At 38.6% G+C, this 17,155-nt stretch overlaps 1 protein-coding gene and 1 pseudogene across 3 annotated transcripts in view; both read right to left on the bottom strand.

The window, feature by feature from the left end:
- Positions 1–17,155, bottom strand: part of Aoah (acyloxyacyl hydrolase) — a 251,423-nt gene that overhangs the window by 173,402 nt on the left and 60,866 nt on the right. For 2 of the 3 annotated variants that reach the window (XM_031359270.1, XM_031359271.1), the window contains exons 3-4: positions 16,213–16,279; positions 5,050–5,149 (exon numbers count right to left, since the gene is read on the bottom strand). In XM_031359270.1, coding sequence (XP_031215130.1) covers positions 5,050–5,149; positions 16,213–16,279 — 167 coding nt within the window. The remainder of the gene's footprint in view (positions 1–5,049; positions 5,150–16,212; positions 16,280–17,155) is intronic. The other variant, XM_031359272.1, reaches the window with a different exon arrangement.
- Positions 11,235–11,388, bottom strand: LOC116082952 (annotated as a pseudogene).

Below are 17,155 nucleotides of genomic sequence, written 5' to 3'. Positions count from 1 at the left end.
TCACAGAAAAAAAATGAAAATTCAAGATCTAGAATTCAATTTCTGCTGACTGCATATTGGTTTTTTTTTTTTTTTTTTTTTTTTTTTTTTTTGCACCAGGATGAAGTAGAAATTTTAGGGGTCTAACCATTGTAAGTTGAAGGTCATCTATCTGTTCTAAATAATTCCACCAACATGAAATTCAATAAGAATACAGTTTTATATAAAAGAGCAGATTTATGGTGCCATTTCAGAGTAGTGGCTATTTTGGGGTCACTGACAGAATTGTCACAGGAAAGCCTTGGGACTAAAGATTCTTTTTAGCTGCATATTTGTATATCTATATGAGTGGCTTGAACTCAATGGGAATAAACAAACAAACAAACAAACAAACAAAGGCCATGGATGTTTAAAACTACATCTTCAAAATGTAATGTTAAGGAGGAGACACAAAAAACAAACAAAAAACACAAAAATTTCTCAAAAACAAAGCAAAGCAAGAACAAACCTGACACACAACATTATCTGGAAAAAATGCAGTGTAATCTAATTTTTAAAATTAAGTGAACATTTTAATGCTATCCCTTCCTGCTGATAGGATTCCAGTTGGTTGTTTTGGGAACACAGATAGCAGCTTCAAAAATCCACGTGGTAAGTGTCAGTGGTGTGGAGACACCAGTTGCATCTCTGATGGGCGAGGCAAGGATGCAGTCCTACTTCTGCTCATTCTTAGGGTGGTGACTGGTAGCAGTCCACTAAAGCCTACAGTGTCCCACTTCCTCTCTGGGAGCAAGAGGTGCTAATGGAGCCTGTGTCTTAGGACTGCATAGACAACTAGACAAAATGAAGCATAGCTTCTTCCCCCAGTCTGTAGCAAGCCCTCAGGACATGCCAGTTATTGATATTAAAGAAAAGTTCAACACAGAAAACTATGAATCTGGAGGGAATATCCTATATTTCTAGATCATCTGCAGAAATAGAGACTGATGATAGGCATTTATGGTGAGGGAGAGGGCCTGGAGCAGTCCCTGAGGAGAGTGAAGAAAGTTTCTGAGACAGCTGCAGAGGGTAGGGCTCAGGCTGACCAGCAGCCCAGAATGACCTTGATTGGAAGCTGAGCACTTCTAGATGAAATCCTTCCTGTTCAGTCCCAGCCAAAAAGAGTTGCTGAAAATTTCCTAAGTCAGCAGCTAAAAAGGGGGGTGAGGGCTGGCATGGGAAAGGCTCAAGATTCAAATCCCAGCACTACAAGCAAAAGCAGGTTGTTAAACTGGGAGAAATGAGGAAATGAAATCTGGTATATGAAATAACTGCAGACAGTATGTTTGAATCAGGTACTTTATTTATGATCAGATCGAGTTGAACATTGTGTGATTCAGCTGTGGATAAGATACACATATATCATCGTGGTTGTGGATGTCACTAAAAGCCAAATCACTTGCTGCTAGGACTGAAAATAGAAACGTCCCCAAAGACTTGTCAGTTGAAAGCTTTTTCCCCAAGGCAATGCTCAGATTTGGCGCTTCAGGGATGTGACTCAATTGTGAGGGCTGTGGCCTCATCAATGAGTCTACTTACTGATCAGCTCATAACTTGACAGGCCACTATAGAGTGAAGAAAATCCATGAGGTAGGATCTAGTTGAAGGAAGAAAGTCTCTGGGGGAGAAAAGCTTCCTTTTGGCCTTTTCTTTCTGTTTTTGGATCACCATAGTGTGCTGCTTTGTCCTAGGCCCTCCCAACTCTGCATCTTTATGTCTTGTCTATCCACAAGCCCATGAACAGAGCCAAGTGACCATAAATCGAAACCTTTGAACTATAAGCCCAAGCAAGCCTTTTGTCATTTTAAATTGCTTCTCTTAGGCATTTTGTCATGATGCTGACAAGCAGACTAATATGTTTGCCTTCCGACACAGAAAAACACTGCTTTCTCCCAATATCAAATAGTGGTTATGATAAGACAATATTCACATGCTATTTAACTACCTGAATTTTTCTCATTTAATTTCCTTTTTTAGAAACCAGTAGAATCTACAACTTCTTTGGAGGAATAAGGAAAATTTCATTGACAGTCAATCACAGAAGAAGCATAAAACATATATCCTAGACATTTGTTTCAATTTTTCTTGGTCAAGAAAACAGTTTTGTGGTGTACCCATCTTTCCCTCTCTTCCTTCCTCCCTCCTTTCCCCACCCCAATACCCTTTTTTAGAGTTGTAGTAAGCAGTGGTCAACCTTAGGTTTTGCTATTCAGTTGCAGCTCACATTTTTTTTTGGTTGTTTTGTTTTGTTTGGGACAGGGGCTCTGTGATCGATAGATTTTATGCCAACTTAATACAAAATGAGGTCATCTTGGAAAAAGGAATCTTAATTGAGAAAATATATCCATCGGATTGGCCTAGTGGTAAATCTGTGGGAATTGTCTTGGCTGATTAATACTGAAGATCCCAGAGCACTGTGGGTAGTGGCACTCTGGGCAGATGGTAAGAAAAACAGTAAGCAGCAATCTTCATGGCTTCTGCTTCAGTTCTCAACACTAGGTTCTGGCCTTGAGTTTTTGCCCTGGCTTTCTTAGATATTGGACTACAAACTGTAAGATAAAATAAACCCGTTCCTTCACAAATCCCATTTGGTCTTTGTATATTATTACAGCAAGAGAAACTGAAACTAACACAGTTTTTCACTGGCCTGGAAGTTATTGATTACGGGAGGCTAAGCTCCAGAGATTAGGGGTAGCATGCTCCAGGGATTCACTTGTCTCTGCCTCCCAGGAACAGCGGTAACAACTGTATGCCACTATATCTGACTTTTCTATGGGTCTTGGGTTTGCAAGTCAGGCCCTCATCCTTGTATGGCAAGTGCTTTACCAACTGAGCTAACTCTCCAGTCCCTAGTATTTAATATTTTCACTCAGAAATATCATGTGTATTATTTAAGCCACAAAGTAGTATAGTTGACTTTACTTAAACATAAATAACATATTTAAAAAACCAAAGTTGTTATAATATATAGGAAAATCATAATTCTAGGGAAAGAGGTAACAAGTATTTAAATAGGAAGCTCATGAATATCAACACTGTGAGCCTTAACTAGTTTTATATTGTACTCTGATCTACAGTATGTGGATAGAATTAGGTCACAATTTATAACCTTGTCTAACCATAATTGAACTAAAAGTTGTCCAAAATGATATGACACAGGAAATTGTTAAAATCCATCTCAAATAATGACAGCAGCAATAATATTATTAGATGCCATTTTAGTAATATTTTAATGTATTTTCTGTGTATAGTATATTGGCATTGTGTTAAGCATTGTATATATATTTGCTTGCTTTACTTAAGAAACTTGTGAGCGTAATATTTTATTATAGTCATCTTATGGGTTAGGACAGATTAGCTCAGATGAGAGCAACAAACAGACCAGATTTTATTAGGCTGTGGAATTTTTAGTACTGACCCCTGAAACATTCTGGATGTCTTGAGATGAATTGGTTGTTCTATTTGATTTTTGAGGGGTAAAGATGGGTTTAGACCCCTGATTTATTTATTTGGCTCTCCTATCTATCACCAATACAGGTCAAGATTATTGTTAATAGTAGAATAACCTAGACTTTTTCTCATGGGAGGAGAGATCAAGATGAATTAAGAAGAATATTTTACATGGATTATCATCTGATAAACATTGTCAGTAAGGAGGTAGGATACAAAATTGTTATATAAATATCAGTAGCTTTCATACATAGCAAGGACAAGCATATTGAAAAAGAAAACAGTAAAATAATCCCATTCACAGTAAACACAAGGTAAAAATAAAATACCTGGGAATAAACCTAGCCAAGTAAATACAATAAACCTCTACAAGAAAACTTTAAGACAAGAATAAAACTTTAAGAAAGAATTAAAGAAGACATTAGAAGATAGTAAGATATCCCCCTCTCCACCACACTCATGAACTGGAAAACTCAAAACATAAAAACGCCTCTTCTATCAGAGACAACCTACAGTTTCAATATAATCTCAATCAAGATCACAGGAATAGTCCTCATAGACAACCATAAATTTTATATGAAAACACAGAAGACCCAGGGTATCTAAAGCACTCCTGAAAAAAGAAACCCTGGGGTGGTTGCCATAACTAATTTCAAATTACACTATGGAGCCATAACAATGAAAACAACATTACATCCACAAAAAAATAGACATTTAGCTCAACAATATAGAATGGTGTACCCAGAAATAAATCTACACAATAGCTACCTGATTTTGACAGAATCCAAAAATATATGTTGGAGAAGATAGTATCTTCAGCAAATGGAAACCTGGGCATTGATGTTTAAAAGAGTGAAACTCGAGCCCTATATCTCACTCTGAAAAACCTTAGCTACAAATGAATCAAACTCTTCAGTGAGAGATTTGATACCCTAAAATTGCTAGAGGAAAAAGCAGGGATGACCTTCAACGTGTATGTATAGGTAAGAATTTTGTGAATAGGACTCTGGCAACATAGGAAAAATTGACCAATGGAAACTCATTAAACTAAAATACTTCTGTACATCAAAGGAAACTGTTAAGTGAAGACAAAACTCATAGAAGAAACAACTTTATATATATATATATATATCAAGTTATATATATATGTATATATATATATATATGTATATATATATATATATATATATATCATTAGTAACTAGAATATACCAGGGGAAAACAAGACTCTAATAGAGCAACAGCCTAACTTGAAAAGGGATATGGAACTAAGTAGTTCTCAAGAGAAATTACAAATCCAAGGAGATACTCTAAAAAGTGTCCAATATCCCTTGCTATCTGGGACTGCAGATTAAAAGCATGTTAAGATTCCATCTCACCCCAATCAGAAGGAAAGGCCATCATCATGGTACAAATGGCAACAAATACATGGATGTGAAAGGAAGGGAACCCTGAAAGTAGTGTATGAATAAGTTTCCAGTCCACAAACCACTGAGCAAATGAAGCCCACTCTACCTTTATAACATTTCCAATGTACCTAAAGGATCTTGGAAAGTGGAGTTCAGAGCAGAGCCCACTCACCTGGGGATGTGCGTAGAGATGACATTGTGATTGGACAGCCTCCTGCTTGCAAAAGTCCAGAGCATAGCACACCACATCAGCCTTCATAGCTTCACTGAGTCTGGCAGGAAATGGAGCAAAGCAAAAGTTATTAAGATCTCTCAGGCATTGGGATGCAGAAGCTCTATCACAGACAGTTAAATACCCAGGATGGATTCTGATGCTCTCACAACCTGGCCTTAGAATTTCACCTGGCACATCTGCGGGATTGTGATTGCCTACAACACTTCTCTCTCCTGCCTCTTGCATAAAGTCCTGAAAACAGGATAGTGCACACAATCCCTGAGCTGTGAGTTAGCCTCTCAAAAGAACGTGCTAGTGTTTTCAGGAGAAGCCACAAAAAACAACTGGGAAAGGAAAAACAGAAAGAATATGATTAGATAGGAGGAATATTTAGAGTTTACTGCACCCAAAAGGAAAAACTATTTTGCTATATGTAGTTTCATACACTTAAAATTGTCTCCTTAAGATTTAGTAAGAATTTTGGTTTCTTTCCAAATCAGTTATGTTATGTGAATATGTTTTTGTTTTAACCCAGGTATAGGATACAGGGCTGCTTCAGATTGTCCACAACAGCTAACTATGATTTGTCTTGTGTTCTGACAGGGATGTGAATCTACCAGCTGAAGATAGTTTTCATTTTGAATTCTGGGAACTCTTGAGAGGGTATAAAAATGCCAGAGCTTTAAGAGGCTATGGTGGCTGCTGGTGCTGCTGCTGGTGCTGCTGCTGCTGCTGCTGCTGCTGCTGCTGCTGCTGCTGGTGGTGGTTTGTCCTGCTGCATTTGATGTTTGCTGGATTGCTGGTTGCTAGTTGGAGATGTCCTGATGGCAAAGATTGGACTTAATATGAAGGAATTCAACTGTTAATCAGCAGCAAGTAGTCTAAAGAGATCTACCACTCCTTTCTCCTCTAATCTTCTTTCTCACCTGCCTAGTGTTGGGAGGGTGCAAGGGATTAGGATGAAGCAAGGTGGTAGTTATTAGAACTCAATACAGTAGCCCAAAAGTATGGTTACACTTAGAAATGATCTAAATCACCTCTTCCCTTTTAAGCTAAACATATCTCTTAGCCTTGTAAAGGAAAAACATTATTGTTGATTTGTTTCTTTTCTATTGGATTCCATAAGCACAGTCATCTTCAAATATTATGGTTGTGTCTGGATTCAAAGGTACTACAATAAAATGCAATGGTTCATCTTCATTGTCAAGTTTAGTATACTTAAAACAATCTAGGAGAAGCATCCTCCATGAGGGCATCCACAGAGAGGTCATAGAGTGGTGCTATCTAGTGGTCCAGACTTAATGAGAGAGGGCAAAGGAGAAAGCTTGATGATCCCTAACATTTCCCCCTCTGCTTATTAACTGAAGATGCAACATAACCTTGGCTTATGCTTCCACCACAGTCATTAACTGTATCCCCTCAAATCATGAGCCAAAATAATTACTTCTCCTTTAAGTTGCTCCTTGACAAGTATTTGGTCAGAGCAACTAGAAAAGTAACTAACACAGAAAATTGTTACAGAGAAGTGAGTTCATTACTGTGACATCCCTACCATGTAGCTAATAGGCCTTCTGAACTTGTTTATAGTAGAAATTAGAAGAGATTAGAGCTATGGGCTAGAGAAAACAAAGAATAATGGGTAATTCTTATGAGAGTTCAAATGACAAGAATACTTATAGAAATGAACTGAGTCAGAAAGGACTCTTCTTATAAGATTTCAAAGAGGAATAAGTACTACCTGAATTTATATTCTAGCAAGTTGATCTAGTTGGGTTTTGTCCATCTCCTAAGAATCTGAGTGAGGCTGAACTCAAAATTAATGAAATACATTGTTTCATGGAAGAAATTTCATGATTTCATTCAGGCTGTGGAATGGTTATTACTCTCTTCATTTAGGGCGGTTTAGAGTTCAAAGCAGAATGCTATGAGACATATTCTGGTGGTGAATAAAGGAATATGAGAAAGCTTATGGTTGAAGACAAGGTGGTTGTGGACAAAGCATCTTTAATTGTTAAAATAGCACTATTGAAGATAAACTAGGAGATTCATAAATGAGTATCCCACCTATTAAAAGCTCCGTGGTGTAACAAAGCAAATTCATTTTAAAAGAAGACAACCGAAACTTAGAGACTTCAGGTTAGTATCCTGAAAACAAGGGCAGACTAGGGAAATACTTTTCTAGGTTCAGCCATCTACTTAGATACTGCTACAACTGTGGTACAAGGAGCCATGACTGAGTTTTAAACTGGCAACAGAACTTGACATTGTTCACATGCACAACATAAGAGTTACAGAGTCATGAAAGCTTGTACCAATACCTTAGAAGGACACGGAGGTCAGACAATGAATAGTAGAATCAGATTATGATTGTATACTCATGAATAGTGCATGAAATAGTGGAGGTGAAGCCTAATTTGTAATGGAATCTCCAGGACATGGAAGAGACCAATATGGTACATGTGACTTTTGTTGAGGAAATCACCAGGCATTGCATAGAGCCTGATCTAATTCAGAGGTCACAATTGCCACAGGTAATGGGACTTGAAGGCTAACTCTAGTCAACTCCATTGGGACGCAGATATTTAAGAAGTGTTTTCTGGGGGCTCGTGAGATGGCTCAGAAGTTAAGAGCACTGACTGATCTTCCAGAGGTCCTGAGTTCAATTCCCAGCAACCACATGGTGGCTCACAACCATCTGTAATAGGCTCTGATCCCCTTTTCTGATAATATCTTAAGACAGTGACAGTGTACTCATATACATAAGTAAGTAAGTAAGTAAGTAAGTAAATAAATAAATCTTTTTTTTTTTTAAAGAAGTGTTTTCTGTAGATCTTCCTTAAGTGTTTGGTAGAATTCAACATGAATTTGTCTAGTTCTGGGATTTTTCTTTTGGGAGAGACTTTTAACATCTTCCCTAGTCTTGTTATGAACCTATTAAAGTGTGTCTACAGGCATTAAGTGTTGGTAGGTAATATGCATTTAGAAATTTAACCATTGCTTGTAGATTTCTCATTGTCTTGGAAGGTAAGATTTCAAAGCATTCTCCAGTGATCTTCTGGACTTCTTTGGGATCTCTTGCAACAGCTCTGTTTGTCCTTCATTGTGTTAATTTGGCCATCCCTTCCTTTACATTTGCTTTGTCTACAGATTTGTCAACCTTGCTAATATCTCAAATAACTAACTCTATATAACGCTGTTTGTTATTTCAGTCTCTCTTTTACTAATTTCTCCCATGATGATGTTTAGTTTTTTGTATGCTGCATTTGGATTTGGTTTCTAAGTTTTCTAAACCCTTGATGTATAACATTAGATTATTTTTTTAGATCTCTCTGATATTTAAGAAATATAAACATTTAAAGGTACAAATTTTCCTTTTAAGTTACCTTGTCTATATCCTAGAGGTTCTGGTAGGGTCTACTCTCATTTTCACTTAATTTAGGAATTAAAACACATTCATCCTTAATTTTCCCCTATGGCATATTGATTATTTAAAATTATATTGTTCAGTCTGCAGGTATTTATGTGTTGTTTGAGACTGGCTCTGCTAGGGGTCTTAGTTTTATTCCACTGTAGTTTTGTAAGATGCAGGGAAGTATTTTAATTATTATATGTATCATAAGGCTTGCTTTGTGGATTCTATTGTGAGCAATTTTGGAGCATCTTCTTTGTGTCCCTGAGAAGAATGTGTATTTCTTACTTGTGGCATGAAATGTCATATATATATTATGTATATATATATATATAATATATATACATATATATTATATATATATTATATATATATAATATATATACATATATATATTAAATGTTGTTGATATGTGGTATGCTTTACTTACAAAGTTTCATTTCCGATTTTTAATTTTGAAGACATATCTAAATGTGAGAGTGAAGTTTTTGAAGTCGTCAGTTATTATTGTATTAGGACACATGGCAGTTTATATTTTTTAATGTTCAATTTTTTTTAAAAAAAATTGGCACCCATGAGTTGGTACATACATATTTATAATAATTATATCATCTTGATGAATTGTACCTTTTACTAATGTGTGGTGGACATCTTCATCTCTCTTGATTAATTTTAGTTTGCACTCCAGTTTATCAGACATGAGAATCAGACCAGCTTAAATACAGCTTCTATTTGCTTGGTAAGTTGTTTTCCAACATTTAACTCTCAATTTTTTGGATGTCCTATTTCATTTTGTGAGTTTCATGGATGAAAACATTAATTGTATCCAGTCAGTCTATATGTTTCATTCATGTTATGGCCATTCATGTTAAAGGTCATTATTAAACATTTGCTATTACTGGTTCAGTGCATCACTCAATCCTAAAAAGAGAGGCTTCTTGCAGTAGATGGAAATTAACACAGAAACCCATAACCAGACAATGTGAAGACAATGAAAGACTGTGGAGCACTCAATCTTAAATGTATCAAGCCCCTCTCTTCAAGGTTCAGGGACCTTTGCAGAAGAGAAGGTAGAATGAATGTAAGGAGCAGAGGTGAAACATGATGTCTGAGAGCAGGAGCTCCTGAAAAGAGACCTTTAACTGAGCGAGGAGGAGGCAGCAGGAGAGGGGAGAAAGCCTGCCTCATTATCGATTTTTTTGTGAATTCTCCATCATGCACCCAATCCCACTCAACTCCCCTTCCCTTTATATCTGTTCTTCATTCCTGCAACCTCTCTTCCCCAAAAGAAAAGAAAAGTAGAATGATAATAATTTTTAAAAATATTGTCATGGAAGCTGCCATGTGTCACAGATGTGTCTCAACATGTCCCCACATCTTTATTTGCAAATGTTCATTGCAATGAGTCATTGATCTGTTTCGAGACTCTGCGACACTATCTATACTGGAACTTCATGGAGATTCCTCTCAGATAATTTGTTGTCATGTTGTCATGGAGATCCTGCAGCTTTGGGTCTGTAGGACTGGCCCTTTCATGTACTCCAGCAGATTATAGATGGGGTAGATGTTGGCGTGTGTCAACTCAGAGCCCTGAATATAGATCTGGGAGATAGTTGAATTGGTCAGCCTGCCAACTCTCCTGTTCCCATGCCACTAGGACGAGCTCTCCAGCACTTTTTTGGCTAGCTCACAGCTGGCAAGGGGCAGGGACAGCTCTCCTGCTCTCAAGTACTCAGGGCAGGCTTACCCGTCTGTGCCTTTGCTACCAGGATCAGCTCTACTCTGCTGCCTAGGTGACATGCAGGGCCACCCTTGGGGCCAGGTCCCTCACTCCTGAACCACCAGGGCCAGCTCTACGGTACTGCCATTGTGAGGTGTAAGGCCTGCTCTTTCAAGGGAAAGCTGGTGAAGGGCAGGGCCAGCTCTTCCACTCTCATGACCTCAAGGCCTGCTCTCCTCCCTGCTTCAGACAGTGAAGGGCAAGGAGATAAGGGCATCTATCTTTTGCCCAAGACACTCTCAGCAGACTAGAGATGGGCCCAGCTCTCCCCAACTTACACCCTTGAGGCTAGCTTATGAGTTCCTCAGCTGTTAGGATTAGCACTGCTATGCTGCCCAGGCAAGGGGTGGGGCCAACTCAGCACAGTCAGTGCCTGAGGTAGCAGTCCAGACCAGGGACATCTCATGGCCTTTCCTGGTAACCTGGGCCTGGGACATCAACACAGACCCCAGCTGCCACAGGACCATAGACCCAGACATTCCCCCCCACCCCAGCAACTGCATAGGCTTGAATGTTCCTGTGGTTTCAGGTGGCAGTGCAAGCCACTCAGATCAGCATGATCCCCGTCCCTGCCCTGAGGCAACGTGGCCCTCAGATATCCATATAGTCTCCAATGGAATCCCAAACTATGTATATTCCCCTTGGGCTCTGGTGGTAACTTGGGACACAGACATCAGCACAGACCCCAGTTGCAGCAGGACCACAGCCCCAGACATGGCCATGGGCAGCAGCCCTGGGCTAGGACCTCATCATGTTCTTACCAAATCTCTACCTTTCTCCACTGTGTACAAACCCTGTGTGTTTTCTCTTCCTTCTCTTCACCATGTACTCCATCTTCCCCATACCTCCAGCACACATTCATCCATCATAGCAGTGCCTGCAGCAGGCACTTGGGTGTCTTTCTTCACTCTTTTATGGGTCTTTATTGTGAACCTTTGATTTTTTTTAATAGGGAGGAGGTAAAAATGATCCTCCACTTTCACAAATCATGCAGTTGGATTTCCCACACTTGAGGATATCTTATGGCTCAGCACATTCATTGCAGTTGATAAGCCCTGCCACAGAAAATCACCTTCCTCATCATGGTCTTTCCCTTTCTGGGGAATATTGTGGGTTTTCTATTTTTTTCACTATGTAACCCTGGTTGATCTGGAACTTGATATGTAGACCAGGCTGGCCTTGGTCTCACAGAGGGAGCCTGCCTTTCCCTGTAGGAGCTGGGACTCCAGGTGTGAGCCAGGTTTGAGTTTAATCAATTCTGTAATTATTTTGTGAAGATCAGAGTTGCAATGCCTTTTACTTTTTATGTCAATAAAAGCTATAATGTTCAAGCCATGCTATAGTTATTACAATTCCCGCCCTTTAGTTTTCTTATGAAAATGTTCTCTCCTGATCTCTGGAGGCTACCTCACCTGAAGAGCAGAGTTTGTGACTTACAGGGAAGCAACAGTGAGTACCAGGAAGCAGGGTGAGACTAAGAGAGGCAGACTCTGGATTTTCTGAAGCACCGTGGAGAACAACAGAGGTCAGAAGCATGCCAGAGACCTTGTACCTGGATACTGCCTAAAATGGGAGTTCTACCTAGAATGTAGATAAGATAGTCTCCTCCTGCATGTCATGGCCTTAGTACTCACTTCCCCAAACTTACATGTTAAGACTTAACCTTCACGAATTATATTGAGAATATAGAGAGAGACTCTGCTTATGAATAGAATAGGTACCCATTTATAACGGAGGCTCAAGGAACTTCTTTGCTCATTTTGTCTTATGACAAAAAGAAGAAAAAAAAAGAAAACAAATGAAAAAAAAAAAGACCCTACCAGGCATCTTGACACCTTGATCATGCAGTCCCAGACTCTAGATCCATGAGTGGTAAATCTCTGTTGTTTTTAAAATTTCTACTGTCAGGTGTTTTGTTATAACAGTTCAAATAGATCAAGATACTGAATGGCAAGTTTTAGAGCGAATGTCTTTTTTTTCCCTCAGGTTCCCTTTTTACAGAATCCCATGGCTATGGCTGTGGATAGAAATGTAATTGCTACATAATTAGTCCATGAATTATTGAGAACTGACTAGTATGAGATAATAGGAAAAATGACCTCCAGGTCAGGAAATGTATTTAATATTGGAAGACAGCTATTCAGGTAAAATTAAATCATGAGGCTGTCATTTTCAGGGCCTGAATCAACGCAAAGCAGCTTCTGACTATTTAAAACAAGGTTCAAAAAGAGGATGCCTGTAAGCAGAGATCCTAGCAGCCTGGATCTGACAGGGTGCTGGCTCTGAAGAGATACTGCTGTTGACATGATGCTGGTTTTGATAGTGTGCTGGCACTGATAGGGCACTGGAGCTGACCGGGTGCTGGTGAGAGCAGGTGCTGGCACTGATAGTGTGCTAGACATTTATGACAAACAAGTGGTGGACAGACCCACTCACTGCATCTGTATTTCTCCAAAACAGTCTTATCCTTCATCCTTCTCTGCTTCCTTCCTTTCCTCCACCCTATTTTCATCCTTCTTCTCTTGACATCTATGTAGGATTTTTGCTAAATACCTGGAAATATACACAGAATGAATAAAATGCAGTCATAGGATTTTGAAAGCTGTCAGCTAGTCAGGGACTCAGAGCTCTGTAGTGTATACATATATATACATATGTAGTGCATACATATATATATATATATATATATATATATATATATATATATATATGAACCTACTTTAAATAAGGGTTCAACCTTTCTTCTAGTCCACCACCCAGCAGAGGTAGTTGAGGAGAAAAGTTATTAGAATATGGGGGAAGTGGACCTGCTCAGCAACAGTTCTTTGGGGGTGAGCCTGATCTTCTTTGGCAGCAGTTCAGTCCTGTAGCAAACACCGAATGTGACTTAGCAGTTGCACAACAGTCTTGTAGGTGGGCAGACACCAGGCACTAACTAGCTGCTGCAGACCAGTCCTTTCAGCAAGCCAACACCAGGCAGCTGTAGTTCAATCCGGAAGAAGCTGCCAGGCTCGCCAACTGGCCTGAGGTGAGGCCACAGACGCGGCATAGTTCTTAGGTGAGTTACCACAAATCGAGCTCAACAATGCTATGTAAGGTGAGCCAATACATGTGTGTCATTAGCAAAGAACAGCAAGGCAGAGCAAACCAAATCAAAGCTCAGTGCTCATTTCCCACTGTCCACGGGGTCATATTTACACTCCTTCATCCTGGGTCCTTTCACATGCTTGCTATATCTAACCATCCTTTCTTTCACTTGCATCTGCTTCAGGAAAACAGTCTTTCACATGCTTTGCTTTAGGAAGACATTCTTTCACCTGTGTGCCCCAGCAAACCATCATTTGACATAACTAACTTTCCAAAGAAACTAGAAGTTTCCATATCACAGTAGAGTGGTAATTAAATTATAAACACAAGTCTTAAGTGCTGTTTCTGGAGGTTTGCACAGCATGTTGTTGGTGCATTTGTGAATATGTGTGTGCTAATTTTCTTGTAGGTGGTAAGAATGGAATGTCTATATTAGCTTGGAGAGGATCAGGGAAGTTTCCACGAGAGATAACCAAGAGCTAGGGTCCAAAAAAGTTGGGTGATGTGTCAGATAGGTTTTAGATGTACAAAATACAGGAAACAACTGTAAAAGTCTCTAGGCAGAACTGGCCTGTAGTGTGAGCAAAACACTGTGGAATGTGGTTGTCCTGAGAGGTAACAAGGGATGAGCTTGAATGGACTATTAGAACCAGTTCATGAAGGCTCTAGGATATGGAACCAAAATCATGAGAAGAAAGTGCAGACCTTGAAGAATACTATGTAAGGGAATGCCATAGGTTTCCATTAAAAACACATTTTTTTCCTGTAAATTGGTAGATTGTGAAAGATCAGAACAACTAGCAAGCCCATGGGCCTGACTTCAATTCATAGGTCATGACAATAATTGGGGTATGGGGTAAAAGATAGGGCTCCTGCTGCATTCACAGCCAGAATCCAGAATAAACCATTTTTAGTAACAGATGAGCTCAGTATTAATAGAGACAGGTGCATACAAGGAGGACTGATTATCTCTCAGATATGTATGATTTTAAGCTTCTGTTTTTAAACTTCTCTGGCTCTAGGCTACTCTATTGTAGGGGATGACACTGTCTTTTGAGCTTCACAATTATATACCCAGCTCTCAAGCTAATGACACATTCATTATAGAAATACTCAAAGAAGTGCTATATACAAAGAGGGATTCAGAAAGCAACCTGCATGGCCATTAGTGAGTGAGTGCATACACAGCACCCTAGAGACACAGGTCAGTATCACATAGGCAGAGTGAATGTGCTGCAGTGATGACAGCTATATGGGTGATCTCAGACATTCATACATAAATGACATATATAAAATGTGAAACCATGTAAAAAAACTAAAAATATATACTTTAAAATATTACATATAATACATGTTATGTAATATAGTATACATATGATTATATTATTATTGTTACTATGTGTGCATGATAAAGAAAGTATGTGCCATGGCACAGGTATAGAGGTCCGAAGACAACTTTGTGGAATCAGTTCTCTTCTTCAACCTTTGCATGAGGAACTCAGGTGGTCTGGCTTATGTGGTAACCTCCTTTATCTGCTAAGCCATCTTGCTGGCATATATATGTATGTATATATACATATATATACACATACACATATATGTATATATACATATATACACACACATATGTGTATATATACACATATACATATATATACACACATATATGTATATATACATATATATACACACATATATATGTATATATACATATATACATATATATACACACACACATATATGTATATATACATATATACATACATATATATACATACACACACACATATATATATATGTTAAAAGTACATTGAGAGAAGGATGAACATAGAACCTAAGATGATGTTCTTGGGAGTAGGCAAGATAAAAGAGTTTATAAGGTTAGACTCAGTTGATTGTCACAGTCCTAGAGTTTGTGGCATGAGTTTGGGTGCTTATTATATAATTCACACTGGGAAATAAATCACAAACATAAGATAAGAAAATCATATATGGATGTAATCTCGGCAGAAATGAAGCTATTCTAAAGACACACTTGTGTCCCTCGATCTTACAATCATGTCAGACTATTAAAAAAAATGGAACCCAATAATGAGCATTTCCCCAGGAATCCCATGCTGGAAAATGGAAAACACTGGAAGCCTGGTTATAGCCAGAGGAGAACTTTGTTTCCTAGAATAGATATTTCATAGTTTTCACCACTTGTTAGAATGCTTTGCAGAATGAAATAGAAGCCCAGTTAATGATGGTCAATGGCTTAGATGTTCATATTGCTGGACCTCTATTTAAACTTTAGTCTCACTTCAGAACAGAAGATGAACTGGAGATCATCGCTGCCATCTCTTTTTCCTCTTCCCAGTGTGGTCACATTGAACAATCCTTGCTTTCTATTTTTTTACTATTAACTTGGCCAATTTAGTTGGATTGGAGATGGATGGCCTAGAACAGTCACTGCACTGTGACCTCAAGTTGGGTAACATGACTCATTGTTAGGAGACCATCAGGAATATGAACAGTACTCCTCCTATCCAGTGCTGCAAAAAGTGATCAAAACAGAAGGAAAAGAATGAAAAAGAAAATGAGCAAACAGACAAAAATGGCACAGAGGCACGGAAGCTAATGGGCTAGGAACCCTGGAGAACAGAGGGCTGAACGCTCCTGGAAGAGAGCAGAGTAAGTGCTGAGAGCTCGGAGACAGTCAGTCACCTACTTCATCAGTGGATACCATAGGGTTATTGCTGGTGGTGCTATCTGTAAATCTTGTGTGCAAAGTGCTTGGGAAGAAGCAGAGCCAGATTTCCATACTGTTGGTCTACACTCACATGCGACGATACACCATACTCACAGTTTTATGACGTCTGAGCCAAATGTCTCAACCAAGAAATAGCACGAGGTCTTCAAGAACAGCTTTTCTAGGAAAAATAAAAAGGTTAATAGAATACATTTTGCTATCATAGTTTAGAACATAAGTCAGTGTTTATCTCTATGAAGAACGAAGACTAAATGATTAATGATGACTGATTAGGAGTTTTAAGGATTCAGTAATTTTAAAGTTACCATGGCTACTAAAGCATCACTTCCAGGGATTGGATCAATGGCTGCAGAAGATCCACATTGTGACTCACACTGACCTGTTGCTCTCCATCTAGGGGATCAGATACCCACTTTTGGACTCCTCTAGCACCAGGCACACAAGTGGTATACAGACATGCATATAGGCAAAATACTCAGACCCATAAAAAATAATCCTTCCTATAGAATATTTCTGTGAATACTATTTTTCTGCAAATATTTGAAGATGATTAGTTTCTTATAAAATTATATATTTCTTTTTTCCAGGGTTTTCAAGAATTTTATTGAGAATTTTTGCATCAATATTCATAAGGGAAATTGGTCTGATGTTTTCTTTCTTCATTAGGTCTGTGTGGTTTAAGTATCAGAATAATTGTGGCTTCATAGAACGAATTGGGTAGAGTATCTTCTGTTTCTATTTTCTGGAATAGTTTGAAGAGTATAGGTATTAGGTTTTCTTTGAAGGTCTGATAAAACTCTGCACTAAACCCATCTGGTCCTGGGCTTATTTTTGGTTGGGAGAACATTAATCACTGTTTCTATTTCATTAGCAGATATGGAACTGTTTAGATCTTTGATCTAATCTTGATTTAACTTTGGTACCTGGTACCTGTCTAGAAAATTGTCCATTTCATCCAGGTTTTCCAGTTTTGTTGAGTATAGGCTTTTATTATTATTATTATTACTTTAGATATTTTCTTTATTTACATGCAAAT

The sequence above is a fragment of the Mastomys coucha genome, unplaced genomic scaffold (genome assembly GCF_008632895.1).
Source record: "Mastomys coucha isolate ucsf_1 unplaced genomic scaffold, UCSF_Mcou_1 pScaffold7, whole genome shotgun sequence".
Classification (NCBI taxonomy): domain Eukaryota; kingdom Metazoa; phylum Chordata; class Mammalia; order Rodentia; family Muridae; genus Mastomys; species Mastomys coucha.
The sequence above is the reverse complement of the archived record's forward strand: the minus strand, read 5'-3'. Positions and strand labels throughout refer to the sequence as shown.